We start from the raw sequence: 21944 nt of genomic DNA, 5'->3' as shown, positions 1-21944 counted from the left end.
GATTGCACAGAATCCCCAGAGCGCTGAGGTGGCGTTAGAGCAGAATGGATGCTTGAGGGTGAAATTCTGCTTCAAAATTTTGAGAGCTGCCTTCTGCCCCTCTCCGATCTTTGTTGGGGTCAGCTAGAAAGTGAACTTGTAAGGAAGGAACGTTTCAGAGAGCCTAGGTTAGAAAGTGATAGGGATTGTTTCCCTTTACTGCTCGAATATGGACTGTTTTGCTTCAGAACAATCCATTTCTCAGGCCTGGGAGGAACTGGGGGTGGGGGGTGCACCTTAGCTGAAATTCCAGTAGACCGTCTAAAGTTACCCTGTCTGGTTTCCTGTCATCGATTGTGAGTTTCTCCTCTTCAGTCGGTGCTGATCAGAGGGTGTGCAATGGTGTGTGCTTGGCTGTGTGCACCCAGGGGAAACACTGGAAACTTTGGTGCTCCTGGGATTAGAAAGCCACCTGCATCTGTTCTTGGATTTCTTTCTGAGAAAACCATAACTTCTGACTTGCAGTTTAAAGCTAGGAATTGCTATAAATATAAGATAGTACTTCTTTTCTTATTAGTTGGGAGGGTTATATAGGGAAGAACAAATAAAACGAACTAGCTGAATAAGGGTAGGAACCAGAATTTCCCAAGTCATTGACCAAGCCCTTCAGTAACTTGTGTTCACAAAACAAATAGTACTATGAAATCTTTTTTCTCCTGTTTTGTTCTTTGATTAGATTCTGTCTTATCTCTTTATGTTTTAATGTTACAAGGTTTTTTTCACCCCAGAGGACTCAGTATTGTTTTTAAAAGGAACAAAAAGTGAGAGTATTTTATTGTGGGAATATTTTTTATTGATGTTAATTTTAAAAGCTGTGCTTGAATCTCAGAAGAGCTGAAAGCACTCATGAGCATCCAGTGAGCCTCCGCTGATAACAGGAAAGGTGGGGTCTTATAGACCCTGACAGGAGACTTCCAAATTGGAGCTTGCTTTATGTGTGATCCTATAGATACAGTGCCTTAAATATTACTAAGTTTCAGTGTGGTTGCCTGGTAAGAGAGCATATTTTCATGAAGTTGTATTTAGTTTATTGTTTAAAAAATGAGAGGGGTCTTCTGTCACTTCAAAGGAAACCATAATAAAATTCATAACTTTATTTTTTAGTTTTTGCTTGCCTGGGATTTTTGTCACCTGCCAACAGAGGAGCACTGATGACTTGTGCTGTGGTCTTATGGGTGCTGCTGGGCACTCCTGCAGGCTATGTCGCTGCCAGATTCTATAAGTGTAAGTAAAAGCCACCCCGCTGGGCGTTTAGATCAGGAGTCTAACCTGCTGCGTTAGTTGTCTGAGCCTTTGTGCCTGGCAGTTGATGCTCTTTAAACAATATGTGCTAGAGGTGTGTATCCTTATTTAATGAAGCTTGTGAAGTGGATGACTGTCCAGAGATTTGCTCGTTCAGACATGCTTTAAACAGTGGGTTAAACAGATTTGGGTGCTGCTTATCCATCATCCCGTCTCTCCTTCTTAAGTTTTGACATCACAGGTTTGGCTGAACAACTTAGATTTGCTACATTCACAGAAACATATTTAGACTAATAAACTAAAAACTATATGAGTATCACTGATTTATTCATTAAAACAAGTAGTACAGGGCTTCCCTGGTGGTGCAGTGGTTAAGAATCTGCCTGCCAGTGCAGGGGATACAGGTTCAAGCCCTGGTCCGAGAAGATCCCAACATGCCACGGAGCGGCTAAGCCCGTGCGCCACAACTTACCCTGCACACCTGGAGCCCGTGCTCTGCAACAAGAGAAGCCACTGCAGAGAGAAGCCCGCTCACCACAAGTAGAGGAAGCCCACGCACAGCAATGAAGACCCAGTGCAGCCAAAAAATAAATAAATAAAATAAATAAATTTTTAAAAAACAAGTAGTGTATACAGGAATACCTTATATGAGAGAGGTCGTACTTACATCAATTTAATGTTTATAAAAGTGAACTGTACTTAAAGTAAATTAAGATCTCACTGTTTTAAAGAGCCCTGAAGTAAGTTACTTTTGTAGCATGATTTGCTGCATTCTCTCATATTCTTGCTTTCCAGAAGTAAAATAAAGTTCAGTGAAAAAAAGGATCAGAGCCACAGAGTAAGGATGGGGATATGATTAGATGACTTAGAAAGCAACTTTGCTGGGGTCAGTAAATGCCAGAGTTTGCCCTGCTTAGGAATCCTGTAGTCACGTTGAGACGGTCCCATAGGTAATCTGTGAATTTAAATGCCAGGGAGATGCTGACGCAGGGCTAGGGTTGCCCAAGGCCTTCTGATAGGAATAAGGTTTAGGGAATAACCCTAAAACACAGTAGGGTTACATAGGTGGCCTTAATGTGTGGTTGGCTAGAGTCAACCCCAAATAGAATTATTAGACTTTGCTAGATGCATAGAGTATGTGAAGTTCTATATTCATGTATGTGTGTGTGAGTGTGTTTAATTTCTGTGAATTTTGTCAGAATTCTTTTATTCTTTTCTAACAGACATAGGATTAGGGTGGTCAGATGTATTTTAACACATATGAGGTACGGTTGGACCCCTGCCTGCTCCCTCTTTCTCACTGTTTCTGTGCACTGGGTTTCTTTGAGTTCCTCAGCCAGCCTGTGCACCTGCCTTCGTACATGCTGTTCCCTCTACTTGAGTTCTGATCCATACTCGCTGCCTGACAGACACACCTCCCCTTCATCTTCTCTCCGTCCTTCATTTCTCCTAGCTGCAGATTAAGTAGCATATTAATCAGGCAGAACATTCTGAGACACACTGTCATGTGGCCCTAGTCAAAAAATGCTTCATTTTATAGAAGCATTTTTAATGTTTCAAAAAATATATTAGGATTTTGAGTAGAGTTGTATTAAACCCAAAATTCATAATTTCACAATAGCCTATCAGTAATGCTATGAATTCAAACTATATATATATAATTTGTTGTTTTCTTTTAGGGCAAGAGATACTTAAAATTGCTTAGAAATTGTTAAAACTTTTTTTAAAAATCAAAGCGGTTTTCAGATCTCAGCCAGTTTTATCTCCAACTTTTAAACTAGGAGCAGAGGAGTATTTTCTTTTTTTTTTTTTTTTACTCTAGAAACTTAAGTTTTGTTTTTGTTTTGCGGTACGCAGGCCTCTCACCATTGTGGCCTCTCCCGTTGCGGAGCACAGGCTCCAGACGTGCAGGCTCAGCGGCCATGGCTCAAGGGCCCAGCCGCTCCACGGCATGTGGGATCCTCCCGGACCGGGGCACGAACCCGCGTCCCCCGCATCAGCAGGCGGACTCCCAACCACTGCGCCACTGGGGAAGCCCGAGACTTAAGTTTTTAATTGTTTTTTTTTAAGTGGTGGAAAAAAAATAGAGAGGGGCAAAGGAGAGTAAAAAGTTTGTAAGTAAATTTGTTCTGTCAAGTGGCCGTAACCCTTCTACTCTTCTTGGTCACCTGATCCTACACACTGATCTCCACACCGCCACCCACAGCCTACCTGAAACTACAGTGCTGGAGGCATCCTGGAGACTCAGACCTACTATGGACATTGAAGTGTGTTGCATGTCAGGCTTGAGGTTCCTAGTTTTATAACAAATTCTGAAACTGACCTCAAGATAAACGAGAATCTGCAGTGCACCCTTTTTCCATCTAGTCCCATTAATTAAAGCTGGGTTAGAATTTAAGGGTTTGTTTTGTTTTGAAGTTTAAAAAAAAGATTAGAAAAGGAAAACTGGTTTGGATGACTTTCCTTTGACACTAGATTTATTTTATGCTGAAACAATCTTTAGAGCGGGACTTATCCAGGGCAGTCCTGTGATGTGCATCTCTGATTTGGATCATTTGATTAGGGAGTATTAGGACATTTGCTAGTGTCATTTTCTACGAATAGGCCCCCAGTGCTGTCTGTTAATTTGTTCGATACCAGACCTGAGGTATGGATATTTGGTTTGCTTTGAAGAAAAGTCTTTATGTTAATGCCACTTTTGTTTTGTTCTACAGCCTTTGGAGGTGAGAAGTGGAAAACAAACGTTTTATTAACATCATTTCTTTGTCCTGGGTAAGTGAATTTTTCAATAATAACTTGCTTGACATAGTCATATTTTAGTTCCCAGAATTTCTGGCCTGTAAGTCTAATCTTTTCTGTCTCTATGTACCCCAGAAAATGAATTTAATTTTTAAATAGTGAATATTTAATAAACATTTGCAGAATGGCAACTACATCTCTTATCTGGAAAGGGTACCTTTAGACATGAGAAATTTTATATTCCTTTTCTTAAAAGTCTGTTTCTTAGTCTGGCATATTGTCATGTAAGGCTGCGTATAAAGTTTTTGACCTAATCACAGAAATGAATCCTCACCTGAAGATCGTTCAGGCAGGCATACATTTTTGGATTTTTATCATGAGTATAGCTACTTTTAAGCGTATTCCATTAATTAGATTAGAGTAACATATACCAAAAATGACAAAAACAACCACCAACATAAAAAAACAGAACATCTGTGGTGCTTTGGAAGATAGTTTCTGATATCAAATATCTGATGTGTGTCTGGTCCTAGAAATACAACCCAGTTTATCCCCCGCTCACAGATTAATGGAGGGCAAGAACTGGCCTCTGAATAATCAGCAGCAATAAAGTAGGCCAAGGGTTAAATCTTGAAGCCAGGACTGTTCCATTTGCAGGCCAGAAATGAAAGAATAGCTGGCATTTTTAGACATGATTGGGTTAAATAGTCTCAGATTTTCACCTCCATTGAAGATTCACATGCCTCTCAGCCATTCATGTTCTATTCAAATTTTTATGCTTTCCTCAAGCCATATCCTTTGTCTTCTTTCCCTCTGCTGTCAGTTGAAGAAGTGCCCCTCCTTACCAAGACTGTCAGCCACAATTTCCTTTGGAACCTTGCCTTTCAAACATCCCCCCAGTCTCTGACATAATCCATTTCTCTCTTTCTCTGTGTTCTGGTCACGTGTTTCATCTCTTCCTACAAATATGCTTACGTTTCCCATATTCTAAAAAGAGCTTCCTGTAAGCATCTTCTAGTCTACTGTCTTTCTTTTCAATTTTCAACAAAATGCCTTGAAAAAATAGTCTATACTCCCTTACTCTGATTTTCTTAGCATATATTTACATTGTAAACCCATATAATCTTTTTCCCACATCACTTTAGTGAACTTCTAAGGTTACCAAAGATGTTCCCATTTTCAAATCTAGAAACCATTTTCCCTGTCTTTACCTCTTTACATTGTGTAACATTGGAATACCTTTTCCTTGAAACTCCTTCCTTTTTGCCTTCACAGAAGTTATCCTATGCTAGTTTTTTACATCTCTTATCAAACCTTCTCTGATTTATCATCTTCATCCCACCCTTAAAAACAGGTGTTCACCAGGGGATGATGAGGTAAGTAGAGAGAAGGAGAAGAGCCAAGAACCCAAGTCCCCAGGGCAGAGGGAATTGGTGTTCATCTAGGAAAAGAAGGATCATTTGATAATATGAAATCAATTCATAAATTTTTTTTTATAAATAAGCACCTGCATATAATTATTGCGGTAGGCACAGCAAAATGGCATTTGATAATATTAAAGATTGTTTCCAGATTTAAAAAGAATTTAATGGAGAGAGAAATGCTCCCTTCTATTAATAAAAATCTCATCTCTGATTCAAAACCAACATCGTTTAATGATGAAACACTAGAGACATTTTCATAAATCACTTTTAGGGCTTCAGTTATTTAAGTTCTAGTTACACTAAGACATGAAACAAAAAGAAAGGTGGAGATTATATTATTATTTATTGGTGACATAATTTGTATACAGAGAACATAAACAAATTTGAGCTATAAACTTGTAGAATTAGTAAAAGAGTTTGGCAAAATGGCTAGATCAGCCAATATTTCAAGATTATGAATACCACCAGTAGCAAGTGAAACATCTTAATGGTAGTGGTAGTTGTGTGGGGAAAAGACTGTATTCACAGGAGTATTAGCAACATAAAAACTTTGCAACACCGGAAGTAACTTCTCAAAATAGGGACAGTCCATATGACAAGTCTACAAAGCTTGTTAGAGATACATACAAATTCACCATGTTATCTGATGAGAAGACCAAGTATTGCAAAGGCATTTGCAGAGGTCCTGTAGCTGCCAGGATAGAGAACACAGAAGTAGACCATGTATACACAGAAGCATGCTAGACATGGCATCACAAACCAGAGGAACAATGTAAAATGATGCTGGGACAATTGTCCACATGAAGGGAGAAAAATTCTCTTCTTACCTCACACACATGAAATCAGTTCCAGGTGGATTAAAACCTAAATGTAACGGGTGTAACAATTAGACAAAAATTTAGAAGAGTATTTTTGCGAGCCCGGGTTAGGAAAGGCTTTCTTAAGTTACACAAAAGGTAAAGGAAAAAATTGATCACTTTGATAACATTAAAAACTGTGTGTGTGGCGGGGGGGGGGGTGGTATACAGAAGTGATTATAGTATTATTACAGCCATGTTTTAAAAATGTACTCATAGAAGAATGACTGAAAGGGACGAAGTACACATATGTTTGGGTTATTAAAAGTTATAAACTAGGAGAAAGGTATTTAACAAGGAGTTAGTTGCTGGAGTATATAAATAACTCACATATGTGACTTTGCAAAAGCCCTGCGACCCAAATGAAAAATGAGCAGTGGGGCTTCCCCGGTGGTGCAGTGGTTGGGGGTCCGCCTGCTGGCACGGGGGACGCGGGTTCGTGCCCCGGTCTGGGAGGATCCCACGTGCTGTGGAGCGGCTGGGCCCGTGAGCCGTGGCCGCTGAGCCTGCGCTTCCGGAGCCTAGAAAGCCAACAAACACAAGGATGCTCAGCTGCAGTTGTCAATAGGAAATGCAAATTGAAACAACAAAGTTAACAATCCCAAGCATGATGAAAATATGGAAAGAGATAAATTTCATAAGCTGCTGGTAGGAGTTTAAGTCAGGCAAAACCAATCTGAAGAGCAACTCGGCAGTTTCTACTAAAGTTTTAAATTCACATACCCTATGGCTCAGCAGTTCCACTTTCCTTGTGTATAACACAGAAATCATGATATTAACTACATGTGATTGCTACTATATCATTTTGCTTCCACCTCAGGTTTTACCCAACAACCTATTGTGTCTTTCAGGATTGTGTTTGCTGACTTCTTTATAATGAATCTGATTCTCTGGGGAGAAGGATCTTCAGCATCTATTCCTTTTGGGACATTGGTTGCCATATTGGCTCTTTGGTTCTGCATATCTGTGCCTCTAACATTTATTGGTGCATACTTTGGTTTTAAGAAGAATGTAAGTTTATAGGTGTTAACTTACTCAAATGAATCTCAACTGTGGAAGTTAGCATATGCCACCTTAAAAGACATAGGTATCTAAAAGATACAAACTAGTCCTGTGGGATCTGGATTTCATAGAAAATTGATGACTTCCTAGTTTGACTGCAGTCATTCTTAAAATAGTACTCAGAAGAGTGTGGTAGAGAGAGGTTATGGATGTAAACTTAGATTTCAAAGTTTTGTAAGTAAATGGAAATGGAAACGAAAATGGATTAATAGGAAATGAAATACTAATTTAAACTAATGAAAAATTTGAATGTGTTACATTAAAAGTAAATTATTACTTTTTTTTAACCTAAAAAGTACATGCATTTTTTTCTTAGCCATAAGTGTTTCTAATCTATATTACTTAACTAAGTAAACTGGGTAAAACTGAGTATGGGTTAGGAAGTGAAGCTGTAAGAAAAGTGACTATACAGTAAGAGTAGCAATTTTTTTAATATGTAGCTTTGGAATAAATTTTATATGCTTACCTGCTAATATTTGATTTTAAGAAATATTATAATCAAGTCTGAGTCCCTCCCTCCAGTCTTTCGGTCTTCATCTCTGCTGCCCCCTTTCTACCCTCACGCTAAGAGGAAAATGAGAATTCTTCAGTGTCCTCCTCTAACTCCAGTTCACTATCTTTGCTCTCCTCTGAAAGTATCTCCACAAGGTTAAAAGAAATTACGTAGTGTAGTACACTTTGTGAGGGGACCTGGAAAAACCTTGGAAGAAACTTATCTACTTTGACTTTTAAGAGACTTCAGAGTCTCCACTGCACCTACCATGCCAGGCTACTAAAAGATTTTTCAGTTCTTTGGCATTTTGTTTAATTCATGACTTAAAATCTATATAGCATAAGTAGTAAACTGATACGGTTTGAAAATTTTTTTAATTAAATAGATTAAATAAGTACTTAAAATTCTAAAAATATAAAAATTGAAGAATGATTTAGTGGGTCTCTGCCTATATACACATGTACCTACATGTAAAATAATCTAGTCCACAGGAGTATAATCTCAATGAGAATATCAAGTTTTAAATTTTGATATGTCATCACAAAAACTATAGAAGTATGTTTTTGAACTTTTTTGCAAGGAAATGAATTTCTGCATATGTACTCTTTTTTCCTCTTATGTAACTATGTTTAGGTACTTTAGGTTCCATTTGTTTTTATACTACCATGTAATGTGTTATGAAAGGGAGAATAATTGAGAACATCACCAATAACTTAGGATTATAAAGCTTCATAGAGCCATTCATTATCTTCTTCGTGTTCTTAAGTCTTAGTAAAATTGAGCAATTTTAATAAAGATGACATTGTCCATCTCCAAAAAAAATACATCGACCACAGTTTCAGAACCAGCTGATTTCTTACAGCAAGTATGTAATTAAAAGGAAAAACTTAACTCTACCTTTTTATTAAGTACTATTTTCTGAGTACTATATTATCTCCTTCTGTGTTTTTCTTACTTTGTCTAAAGCCATTAGTCATTGGATCACTGCTGGAAACAGTGGTGGCTTGTTCCAGAAGACAGACTGAATATTGTACCTGATGGTATCTGGTTTGTTGCTTCTAAATACAAATGTCACCTGGATGACTCAGGTAGACTGTATCGCCATTCATGTCAGCATGGAAGCTGAGAAAAAGCAGGCAAATAATCTACTACAGAGAAGAATTTTTTCCTTCTGTACTAGATTATAGATACATAATTATGAATCCTTTCTTTTGTTTTTTTCTGAAGGCCATTGAACACCCAGTTCGAACCAATCAGATTCCACGTCAAATTCCTGAGCAGTCCTTCTATACAAAGCCGTTACCTGGTATTATCATGGGAGGGATTTTGCCCTTTGGGTGCATCTTTATACAGCTTTTCTTCATTCTGAATAGTATTTGGTAAGCTAAGGACTAAGTCAAGTCCTCTTATTCCCATTCCCATTATATGTAGTACTAGCTTTCTCTTTTTGTTTATATGGATTACTATTTATACCTTATAAATGTAAGCTATTCTCCAATTATCAGAAATCTTAAGAGACAAAAGGTTATCTTTTCAGTGTGAGAAAGAATAATTGTGATAAGTTATTATTAATCAAGTGCTTATTATTTCTTACTTAATTCTCAGACCTCTGTAAAGTGGGTATTATCCCATTTTACAGAGGTGAAAATGAGATTTTGGAGGTTAAGTAATTTGCCTGTGTCACAGAGCTACATTTTCTATATGGCAGAAAAATTAACCTAAATCTCTCCAAATCTGTGCTCTTTAATAAGTCATCTGTAGTGCTTCAGAGGAGATGCTCTGAGCTCTTGATAGAGGGTATTCAAGCCAGCATTGGAGGAAGGGTTGAGCTACACAACTCTCAAAGTCGTTTCTTGGGCATTCCCTGGTGGTCCAGTGGTTAGGACTCTGCACTTTCACTGCTGAGGGCCTGGGGAACTAAGATCCCACAAGCCGCATGGTACAGCCAAAGGGGGGAAAAATCACAAAGTCGTTTCTTATCCCAAGGTCCCTTCATTCTCTGATTTCTTGTTCGAATGGAAAAGCACATAGTGGCAATTTCGAGCCTCACTGTTAGGGTGTGTACATTGCAGTATATCGTGATCCTTATTTGATCACATTGACATATGTTACAGAAAGTACCAAGGTTCCAGGTAGCATTGTCAGAACTAGATTGGAGCTTTTTAGTGATTAGAACTTGTCTTTCATTCCTGACCGTTAGTGTTTTTTCCAAATTCAACTGATTTTTATTGTATATGATAAGAAACAATATGTACCAAATGTAACCTTTTCTTAGTTTGGCTCTGTCTTCACATTAATTTTTTTATCAAATTTGTCTGACTCACCAGTAGACAGATGGGCTAAGCGTATTTGAATAAATAAGAGTTTTAGGTTCTCCCTGAACAGGAAGGCAGAGTCCAATAGCACTGCTGCATCCTTCCTCCCCTTGCCCCGCCCCCGCCCCATCACTGTCTAAATCTATGAGAATTTGTCTTTGATTAGTTGGGAGAAAAAGCAAACATTTTCAGTTCAAGAAAAATGAGAAGAAGATTGTGTCATTTACTGTGTCAAAGAGAAAATATTTATAGCTTCATCTTGACATGTTTGATTATAGGTCACACCAGATGTATTACATGTTTGGCTTCCTGTTCCTGGTGTTTATCATTTTGGTTATTACCTGTTCTGAAGCAACTATACTTCTTTGCTATTTCCACCTATGTGCAGAGGTATGTATTAGCAATATTCAATTACATTAACTTGTGGACAGTATTTATAATTTTGGCGTAAGGCCACTTTGAATACTATTACAGTAAGACCCCTACATACGAACGAATTCTGTTCCAAGAGCGCGTTCGTAAGTCCAGTTTGTTCATAAGTCCAACAAAGTTAGTCTAGGTACCCAACTAACACAGTCAGCTATATAGTACTGTACTGTAATAGGTTTATAATACTTTTCACACAAATAATACATAAAAAACAAACAGAATAAATAAATCATTTTTAATCTTACAGTACAGCACCTTGAAAAGTACAGTAGTACGGTACAACAGCTGGCATGCAGGGGCTGGCATCGAGTGAACAGGCAAGAAGAGTTACTGACTGGAGGAGGGAGAGGAGGGGGGAGATGGTAGAGCTGAAGGATCGTCAGCAACAGGAGACGGAGGGCAAGCTGCAATTTCACTCACGCCTGACGCTGATGGCACAGGTGCTGGTTCCTTGCTGGAACCAGGTGCACATTCGCATCTTTGAAAGTTCTCAACTTGAAGGGTCATATGTAGGGGACTTAACTGTAATTGAAGTAATTTCTGTAAATATGTGTTATTAAGGTAGAAATTGACGTGTATTCCTAAATCGAATGTAGCCTTCTTTAAGATTGAATTGAGATAGTATCCTAATTCAGTATATTTATTTATTTAGAGCTTAACTTTAAAATGTTAATTTCCTGAGAATAACACATTTTGCTGAATTTTTATTCTTTAACTGTCTGACTTTAAAATTAATATTCTTTTTTTGTGATACAGACACTGGTAGAAAAATTAGTGAAAATAAACCTTTTAAGTGGAAAAATTCATTAAAACATTTCAGAGATTACATTGTTAGGAGTTATATACTTGGCAACATGGTGATGTGTGTTGGTGTCCTTAGGTGACTTTTAAAGAGTTAGATTGTGTTAAATCATTCTTTTATAGTTGTTTTCTATACAGGAGATAAAATCTGACTTTGTTAAACTTGAGACACTTTTTTAAAAAATTGAGGTTAAGTTCACATAACATGAAATCAACCATTTTAAAGTGAACAATTCAGTGGCACTTACTACATATACAGTGTTGTGCACCCACTCTCTCTGTCTCAAAATATTTTCATCAACCCTAAATAAAATCCCATACCCATTAGGTAGTTACTTCCCGTTCTTCTCTCCCCTTCAGACCCTGGCAACCACCAATCTGCTTCTGTCTCTGCAGACTTATCTGTTCTGGATATTTCATGTAAATGGAATCATACATTATGTGTGACTTTTGTGTCTGGCTTCCTTCACTTAGCAGAATGTTTTAAGATTCATCACACTGTAGCATGTATCAGTGCTTCATTCCTTTTTATAGCCGAGTAATATTCCATTGCATAGATAGATGTACTCCAGTTTGTTTATTCATTCATTCATTGATGCACATTAGGTTTGTTTCCACCTTTCGGTTATTGTGAATAGTGCTGCTATGAACGTTTGTGTACAAATATTTATTTGGGTACCTGTTTCCAGTTCTTTGGGGTATATATGTTGGAGTGGTATTGCTGAGTCATACGGTTATTCTTTGTTTAACTTTTTGAGGAACCATCAAACTGTTTTTTCCACAGTGGCTGCACCATTTTACATTCCTACTAGCAATGCACAAGTGTTCCAGTTTCTCCACATCCTTGCCAATACCTGCTATTTTCTGGGTTTTTAAATTATAGCCATCCTAGAAGGTGTGAAGTGGTATCTCACTGTGGTTTCGATTTTCATTTCCCCAGTGACTAATGATGATGAGCATATTTTCTTGGGTATCTTGTTTGGTGAAATGTCTAATTCCTTTGCCCATTTGTAAGTTGGGTTGTTTATCTTTTTGTTTAATTGTTAGAGTTCTTTCTATATTCTGGATACTAGACCTTTATCAGATATATGATTTGTAAATTTTTTCTCCCATTCTGTAGGCTGTCTTTTCACTTTCTTAATGATGTCTTTTGCACCAAACTTTTAATTTAGAGGGTCTGATTTATCTGTTTTTTTCTTTTGTTTCTAAGAATTCATTGCTTAAATCCAAGGTCATGAAGATTTACCCCCATGTTTTCTTCCAAGTGTATAGTTTTAGATCATTGATCCATTTTAAATTAATTTCTGTATGTGGTATTAGTTAGGGGTCCAACTTCATTCTTTTGCATGTGGCTATCCAGTTTTCCCAGCACCTTTTGTTGAAGAAATTATTCTTTCCTCATTAAATGGCCTTGGCAACCTTGTTGAAAACACATTGGCCCATAGATGTGTGGGTTTATTTCTGGAGTCTCAATTCTGTTCCAGTGGTATATATGCTGTTTTTATGCCAGCACCACACTGTTTTGATTACCATCACTTCGTATTACGTTTTGAAATTGGGAAGGGTAAGTCTTCCAACCTTGTTCTTCTTTTTGAAGATTATTTTGCCTCTTTAGGGCCCTTTGCAATTTCCTATGACTCTGAGGATTGGCTTTTTCATTTTTGCTAAGAAGGTTGTTGGAATTTTGATAGGGATTGCATTGAATCTGTAGGTTGCTTTGGAGAGTGTTGCCACCTTAACAATATTAAGTCTTCTAATCCATAAAAACAGATGGCTTTCCATTTATTTAAATCATCTTTAATTTTTTTTAGCAGTGTTTTGTAGTTTTCAGTGTACAAGTCTTTCACCTCCTTGGTTAAATTTATTCCTAGGTATTTTTTTCTTTTGGATGCTGCTGTAAATGGAATAATTTTTTAAACTTCGTTTTCTGGATCGTTCATTGTCAGTATATGAAAACACTGATTTTCATGTTGATCTTGTACCCTGCAACTTTGCTGAGTTCATTTATTAGTTGTAGTAGTTTTCATGTGTGGATTCTTTAGGATTTTCTAATCTTGGTGTGCTTTTGAAATATATTTTTTACATATTCCAAAGGGTAAGATAGTGAAGTATCTTTTAGAAGATCTCTTGCTAAGCTGTAAGCCACTTTATGTAAAAGTAAGAGAAGCTGTATTTAAAAACCTACCTTATATAAATTGTTAGTAATAACTAAAAATGGGTTTCAACCAGGTTTTTTTTTTTGAGGATAATCTTCTTCCTAATATAGAGATGACTAGACTATAAGTAATACTAATTTTGAATTATGTAACTAAGCTCTTCATATATTTCTTTTCTTTTTGGGAAACATACATTTTAAAATATAGCCTAATGCTTCATTATTCATAAACTGTTTAAGATTTTTCTAAACGTTTTTAGCCAGTCTTTAAGTAGTTCCATCAAAGGTAGAGGGTGCTTCTCAGCACCTTTAGTGAGGAGGGAAATTGGCAAAGTTCAGTGTGAGAAAGAGACTGGGACCAATAGCAAAAATTAGGTTTGTGGTGCTATTCCTCTTAGCTATGTTTGCTTTATAACTTTATTCCAGTACATGTTATCTATTAATTGGAAAGTATTTCTTGATATTTCATTTTTTTCTTTTCTACCCAGGATTATCATTGGCAATGGCGTTCATTCCTTACCAGTGGCTTTACTGCAGTTTATTTCTTAATATATGCAATACACTACTTCTTTTCAAAACTGCAAATCACAGGAACAGCAAGTACAATTCTGTACTTTGGTTATACCATGATAATGGTTTTGATCTTCTTTCTTTTTACAGGTAAGAATTAGAACAAGTTATTTTTAGTTAATAAGTTTTTAGGCAGATTACAATTATTTTAACTTGCATCCAAATTACAAGTTCTTAGGCAAATTACAATTACATGAAAGCTTGTGGCTACTCAGTGCTCCTGTATTTAGTTTTGAGCGCAGCTAAGCATAGTTTGGTCTGCCTCCCTGTGAGGTGAATATCGGTAAACCGAAGGTGAGAAAACAGAACCTAAGGGAGAAGACTAAACGGGGTCCATTGTTGTGCTGCAAGTACAGGGGCATCTCAACCAGTAGTTCTCAAGGTTTTCCCCTGTTAATCTCTTAGTGGAACAGTCGTGCTTCTGCTCATTTCAGAAATAGTATAAAAAGCTCTAACTACCTAAGTTTAGGAGTAAGTAGAAATTGAGGCAGTGAAGTCAAGATGAGATTGAGAATAAATGATATCAAGAAAAGATAATCATAGGACATCCCTTATGCCAGAAGTTTTAAACTACAGGTTTATATATCCACTTTAAAATCCAAGTACCTAATGGGATACAGTGTGCTTTATATTGGTATTTCTATGTGTATATCTTCTCTGTCCACCTAGGTAAGTTTTCTGTATCTCAGAGCCCTGTGGGTGCTTGGTCAGCATTTGTGGAAGGGCTACACACACACACACAAAAAGATTAGGGGGACCTTTCTTTGTCATAAAAAATGTACATCTAAAATTTTATCTAAGATTGTGTTGCATGCTATGTGAAGAAATATAGGAGTCAAAAGAAAAAAACTTAAAAAAAAATTTTTTTTTTTAAGTTTTTATTTTTGGCCTCACGGCATGTGGGATCTTAGTTCCCCGACCAGGGATCAAACCCGTGCCCCCTGCACTGGAAGCACGGAGTCTTAACCACTGGACCTCCAGGGAAGTCCCAGAAAAAAACTTTCTAAAAAATTAGAACTTTTCTATTTTTTACTCATCTGTTAACATTTAAGAAAATTAGGTAGAGTTTTGAAGTACCCCTGTTGCTATGTCAGTATGTAACAAGCTTTAGGCACTTACATCAATTCTGTACTGCAGGTCATTCATTGGTCAGACATAGTGGGGTAGGAGGTGGGGGGTGCATATCTTGATGCTGTGTGATAGATTTAGGTCCATAGCCATAAGTCTTAATTAATAAATGTCTGTAAAACAGTAATAGCCTGTGAAACAAGGATTACTGTTTTTGTGCATCTGTATTTGTGTCCATGCATACATATATAGAGTAATTTATTCCTTGCTACACACAAAAAATAATGATCTTGGTGAATGTCTTGTTGTTTTTCCAGGCATATGTTATAAAGATAATTTAACCATCACCTGAACTTTATTGTTCTTGATATTTAAAGTATCATATTTTTACTTACTGAGAGTAAAACAGATTTTGTAATCTAAATTCTGGAGCCACATCAAATTGAATCAACCAGTTAAGCCAGTAACTTTTAGTGTATTTCACTTTGTGGAAAAGATTCTCTACATAGGAGTGCTGAGCCCTTTCAGTGTCTTGCATTTTTCTAAAGTGGGGACATCCATATTTATTTCAGGACTCTGAACTGACACCTTTTATTTAAGTCAGTCTATTATACAAGACAAAATAATTGTTCTGTCACATAAGGAAAGATGCCACTTTTAGTATGTACACTATATCTATTCAATATTAAGAACAAAATAAAATACTAGAAGTATTTTGTTAAGAACAAAATAAACTTAACTTTCTTAGGGTTGCTAGTATGATGATAAAATGTTTTTTCTCATCTTAAAATACCTTCTATTATCTTGAAGTTCTTGCTAACCATAAGATTGTTTAAATATATTTATGTTTTCACTATTACTTTTCTGAAATTAACCCCAACCTCTTCCCAAGTCTTAATAATGACCCTTTGAATATCCAAAAGGTATATTTGTGTGTCCTCCAAAACACACACAGTGTGCATGACATGCACAGAGTAGGTGTTCGGTACATGTATGATGTGAGAATAATAACATTCATAACTTCTATAGTAATGGCCCATGTATAGTCTCTTGACTTAGAAAATCTACTTTAATACTTTCTGTTTATATTACATTTAAAACAATGGTGAAAACTGTTGGAACTTTAAAGATAAAACTTCCACAAGGGGCATGTATATATCTCCTTCTGTATTCTTCTGCACCCCTACCTATTGACTATTTCTCAGGGGGTAATCTTGGAAAAAAAGCTATGCCTCAGCTTTAAAAATGGATTAGTTTCGGGCTTCCCTGGTGGCGCAGTGGTTGAGAATCCTCCTGCCAATGCAGGGGACATGGGTTTGTGCCCCGGTCCAGGAAGATCCCACATGCTGCGGAGTGGCTGGGCCTGTGAGCCATGGCCACTGAGCCTGAGCGTCCGGAGCCTGTGCTCTGCAACGGGAGAGGCCACAACAGTGAGAGGCCCACGTACCGCAAAAAAAAAAAAAAAAAAAGGGTTAGTTTCACAATTTAATATATGTTCTCTTGCAAAACAGAGTCTCTGAATTTATGTTTAGTAAATCTAAGCATGGTATAGTTTAAAAGAATACTACACTTGAAGTCAGAAAAAGTGAATTTGAATTCTGGCCTTTCTTACCAGCCACAGGCCATTAGACAGTTACGTAACCCCTTGGAGCCTCATTTTTGTCACCTATATAGCATTCAGATTTTTTGGAATCTAGAGGGATGAAAATACCTGAAAATTAAGGCATGTATTTTTTCATGAATCATCTCATTTACTGTAATAACAGTCTATGGAGATAGGGCAGATAAAATTATCCCTCTTAAATAAGATAAAGAAATGGGCTTAGAGATTCCATGTGTCTAATCCAAAGATGATACACACAGCTCATGACAGAGCTGCTCTGTCCTCCAGTACCACACCACCTCTCATTTCAGAGGGGGTGTGCCTTTGTTACTATTCTAATCATATCACTTTCAACACATTGTAAAATCTTTTTGAGTTAATTTATTATAATTCTTTGAAAACTGATCATTCCTGCTAACTGTACTTAGAAAATATCCCCATTTAATTACTCTGTGAATCTGATATTCTGATATTTAAGCCATTCATATCATATGTTGAATTAATTAAATGGCAGTTTTCCATTTTGTGATAAGAAAATATTCTTTCTGACTTACTTAACTCTGTATGACAGACTCTAGGTCCATCCCCCTCACTGCAAATAACTCAATTTCATTTCTTTTTTATGGCTGAGTAATATTCCATTGTATATATGTGCCACATCTGCTTTATCCATTCATCTGTCGATGGGCATTTAGGCTGCTTCCATGTCCTGGGTATTGTAAATAGTGCTGCAATGAACACTGTGGTACATGTCTCTTTTTGAATTATGGTTTTCTCAGGGTATATGCCCAGTAGTGGTATTGCTGTGCTGGGTCGTATGGTAGTTCTGTTTTTAGTTTTTTAAGGAAGGGTGGGAGAGAGGTGCGAGAGGGAGGGGATATGGGGATATATGTATACATATAGCTGATTCACTTTGTTATACAGCAGAAACTAGTGCAACATTGTAAAGCGATTATACTCCCAAAAAAGACGTGGGGAAAAAAAATGAAAATATTCTTAAATAGAAAAGTAAAATTGGCATCCTTTTCATCTTCAATTTTAGCCTTTTCCATGTAATAAGAAAAAGAATATATTACAGAAAGCTTTCAATAATCTTATAGCATAAAAAGTTTTTTTCTATCAATTTCTATAAGAAATTTGATTTGAATTATTCTGTAGTTTATAGTTCTGTATTTTTCAAAAAAATTCACGGATCTATGGGATATTCCTGTTAAGTAATGATTTATGGTTTTGTGGCTTTTTTTAAGGAACCAGCCATTTTAAGCCTGTATTTTTGTGTAAATCATGAAGCTGCCTTCGAAAAGGGATTTATTTTTGTTTTTTCTTTTATAGGAACAATTGGCTTCTTTGCATGCTTTTGGTTTGTTACCAAAATATACAGTGTGGTGAAGGTTGACTGAAGAAGCCCCGTGTGTCCAGTTAAAACAGAAATAAATTAAATTCTTCATCAACGAAGACCTGTTTTTGTGACTACCTTGAGTTTTATCAGACTTATTGGCCTAGTAATCCTTCAGAAACAACATAATTCTAAATACAGCTCTCCTCATACACCTGTCTCCACAGAATGTATTATCAACACTAAAACATTTGTATTGTGATTTGATTAAGTATATATTCAATTGTTCTCAGTGAAGAGCAAATTTAAATATTATGTGTATTTGTAAATATAATAGCTATAAAATTTTCAGTACTTCTAGTGACAAAATAGAAGAGGCCATATTAAACAATACTGATGAAATACAGGACAGTTCATTGTAAATAGGATTTTCTAGGCTTGGTAGGTGGAAAGAATTATTTTTCTTTGAAGGAAGTAACTTTTTATCATGGTAATTTTGAAGGATAGTTCGTATGATGTGTATTGGGGGATGTGGCTTTTAAAAAAATCTTGTCTTGGTTGTAACTGTTCATATCTTCTTTTCTGTGTTGACTTCATTATTCCCATGGTATTGGCCTTTTAAACTATGTGCCTCTGAGTCTTTCAATTTATAAAATTGTTATCTTAATAAATATTGTAAAAACGTCTTCATTGCATATTCATGGAGATTCTGTAAATACAAATCCATTTACCAATGGTGTTTTTAATGATTTATACTGTTATATCAGATTTTACTGATTTTTGCTAATGTAATACTTTCTGAGTTTTGAGCTAAATGAAATTCCAGTCTCCTGGGCTTTGTAACAAAACTAAAAATTTTCACTATTAGGCAGTAACAGAAATTTTAATCATGCATATCTAGCCAGATAAATTATGTAAGTATAGTAGTTAATATGAGCCTTACTGCATTACCATTAAGAATTTCATATTTTTTACCTGTTTTTCAAAATAGAGTATTTTTAATTTTTTTAAAAAATCAGTTTTTATGATCTGTACATTAACAATGACTAGCAATTCTTCTTCTTTATGATTACATTGTCTTAATTTGGATTTCCTAGAGTTAAGAAATAACCATTTTGCAGCATGTTGACTGGAACTGTCTCATGTACAGCAGTAAACTAAGCAGGTGGGGCTGGGTTAGCCGCACTGTGGAGAGTTCCCTGTTTCCTGCTTCCGCAGTGCTCGGGTGGAAGGAGCTGGGGACTCAGAATCCGTCCCGTGGTTCTGCCGCTGAGCCAGGGCCCTGCCACAGGGTCACCTCTCAGTGGCCATCACCACCATGACTCCTCTGCCCTGGATGATGTGGCTTTGGAGAACTGGCCGACTCCTTGAGGAGGGACATGTTGAGAAACTGTTGAAGCTGCAGAACCGAGGTCACAGAACCTTCTTTCAGGACATCAAGAAAGCAGATGGTAAGGACTGGGGACACCTGAGTGCCGTGGGAAAGTGTGGATCAGTTACACTTCCAGTAAATTGCATGTCAGTAATTGCACAAACTAGCTGCCATCAAAAATGACTCTCCCCCTCCCCCATTCATATGACTTCCTTGAGACCCATTACGTGAATTTATCAGAGAACTGGGCAGTCAACCTGTGCAGGATGGGGGCTCAGAAGTCTGGTGTTTTTGACAAACACACCCTGGGAGGCAGTGACAACTGGAGCTGAGGTTCAGGCTGGCTTCCCTAGAGCTATGGGAGTGGCTTTGGACCATCACCAATGCAGTGTTGCATCATTGGGTTACCTTTGACCGTTCTAGAGGGAGTGCAGCCACCCTTGTAAACCTGCCCTGTGTGTCCCTTCCAATATAAAGCCTTTGACTAAAGTATTCCTTTTCCGTCCACAGAATTCATAATAATATTTTCAGTACTGATGTTGATGTTTGACAGTTCTATTATTGTCTTAAATATTACTCAAATTATTGTATAACTTTGCAGACTTATCCTTCCAAATAGATCACACACTTCTCAAGGGCAGGAACCACTACTTGTATCATCTTCGGTTCAGGCCCACGGCATAACAGGACTTTTGCATGTCGTAGGCGTATATTTGTCGTTTGAAACTAAGAATTAAGTGATATTGATTTTAAATATTTAAATTATTTGATATAATGATATAAAGACACTATTTCAATATTTTATTTAGCTCTCAGATTCCAGAATGTGGGGTTTTGATTCTGTAAAATTTTGCATTTTAATGTGCTTCCAGCAACATCGTCTTGTACACTTGTTCTATGTTCATTGACAGTTGTTAAAACAAATCAGCACTGGCAGAACTTGGCCAGCTTCTCTCTACACTTAGTTTGAACTGTTACCCATGGAACCAGCTCAGACATAAAGCTACAAAGAGGCTAATTGAAATCAGAATGCTGGGGCATTTCTTATTCAAATAAAACAGATGGCCCTCCTTGCCACACTTCTGTCAAATTTGGGGGGAAATGATTAAATGCATTTTTAACTCCCACACATGGTTACTCTGCTCCTCAAAGGAATTATACACAGCGATTGAAATGCGGGGGGGTGCAGGAGGGAGAGCTTTTTTAAATAGCAGAGCTTGTTTCCCTTTATTTTGAAGGTTTAAGAAAAAGCACTTTAACAGGGATAGTTTGTATTCACAGTTTCAGTTTAGATTCTGAATATTTAATTTTCACTTACTTTAATACAAATTTTTCTTTGGAATAGGTAATCCATGCACATGGTAAACAGTTCAAAATGGACAAGAGAATATAGAGAAAAGTAAGTCTGCTTTTATCCTCAGTCACTGACTTTTCTCCCCTGGAGACAATCATTGTTAACGGTTTCTTTCCAGAAACTGAAACTTCGTTTTTAATTTACCTACCTGAAACCTCTTTTTTGATTCCTATTTAACTGACAATAGTATCTGGAAAAAAAAATAGTATCTGGTTTCAGAATTGGCGTGAGAGTTTTAAGAAAGCAGCTGTGGAGTTTGTATTTTTCTTGGGCTGGGTATGTTTGGTATATTAGTACAAAGCATCACTGTTACAAAAGTCACTTCGTTGACATTTAATAAATCTGTAAAGTGGTACAGACCACCTCTTAGGATCTGTCTGGGGAAAGAAACTTGAAGAGAAAATTCTCTTGTCCCATAGCTGGGTAGTTGCTCCAGCTCAACTGCCCAGAGATAGTACACAATGACAAGAGATCTAGTAAAAGATCCCAGATCATGGAGGCAGCATCTGATTCCACGAATTGCTATGCAGAAATGTGGCCCCTTGTTACTGATCTCTGGAAAAGGGACTTAAAAACAACCTGATGCCTGGCTAAAATGTGCACTTGTGCACACACACACTCACGTGCACCGTTTGCCTCAGGAGCTGGGTGCCCTTCCTCGGCTTTCTCTCCACCTACCCTCCCCACCCAGTCTTATCAAAGCTTAATTTCAGAAGAAGCCACGATGTGGTTTATTTCTACCTCAGGTGTGAATTTTGTTTGTTTGTTTTTACATCCATGTCAGGGTGGTTGCATTTTTAACCATGTAACAGTGAAATGAGCTTTGTTTCCCAGGGGAAAAGAAATCCAAGGATCGGTGTGAACAGCTGGGGAGTAGTTCCTTCTCGGCACCTCGTCGTTGCTCCCCCGAGGTGGCTGACTTCACGCTCTGGAGCAGCCCCTCCGGGGTTTGAAGGGACTCCTCGTGTCCTCCCTCACTGTCCTAGGCTGTGGCCGGAAGCCCAGGTGCACGGGTGCCTCAGACACACTCCCAGCTCAGGCTCCAGGTTCTGGCAATTCCCCAGGCTCACCCTGCTGCGCCCTGG

At 37.4% G+C, this 21944-nt stretch overlaps 1 protein-coding gene across 1 annotated transcript in view; it reads left to right on the top strand.

The window, feature by feature from the left end:
- TM9SF2 (transmembrane 9 superfamily member 2) overlaps nucleotides 1–18819 on the top strand; it is a 57377-nt gene extending 38558 nt beyond the window's left edge. The window contains exons 11-17 of the mRNA XM_029210168.1: nucleotides 1144–1263; nucleotides 3996–4053; nucleotides 7153–7312; nucleotides 9084–9235; nucleotides 10450–10561; nucleotides 14045–14216; nucleotides 18130–18819. Of these exons, the coding sequence (XP_029066001.1) occupies nucleotides 1144–1263; nucleotides 3996–4053; nucleotides 7153–7312; nucleotides 9084–9235; nucleotides 10450–10561; nucleotides 14045–14216; nucleotides 18130–18197 (842 nt within the window). The 3' untranslated portion in view covers nucleotides 18198–18819. The remainder of the gene's footprint in view (nucleotides 1–1143; nucleotides 1264–3995; nucleotides 4054–7152; nucleotides 7313–9083; nucleotides 9236–10449; nucleotides 10562–14044; nucleotides 14217–18129) is intronic.
- The last annotated feature ends 3125 nt before the right edge of the window (nucleotides 18820–21944 follow it).

Source organism: Monodon monoceros, unplaced genomic scaffold, assembly GCF_005190385.1.
Source record: "Monodon monoceros isolate NGI ecotype Baffin Bay Population unplaced genomic scaffold, NGI_Narwhal_1 Super_Scaffold_8, whole genome shotgun sequence".
NCBI classification, from domain to species: Eukaryota; Metazoa; Chordata; class Mammalia; order Artiodactyla; family Monodontidae; genus Monodon; species Monodon monoceros.
Note: the sequence above shows the minus strand (reverse complement) of the source record. Positions and strands in the feature narration are given on the sequence as shown.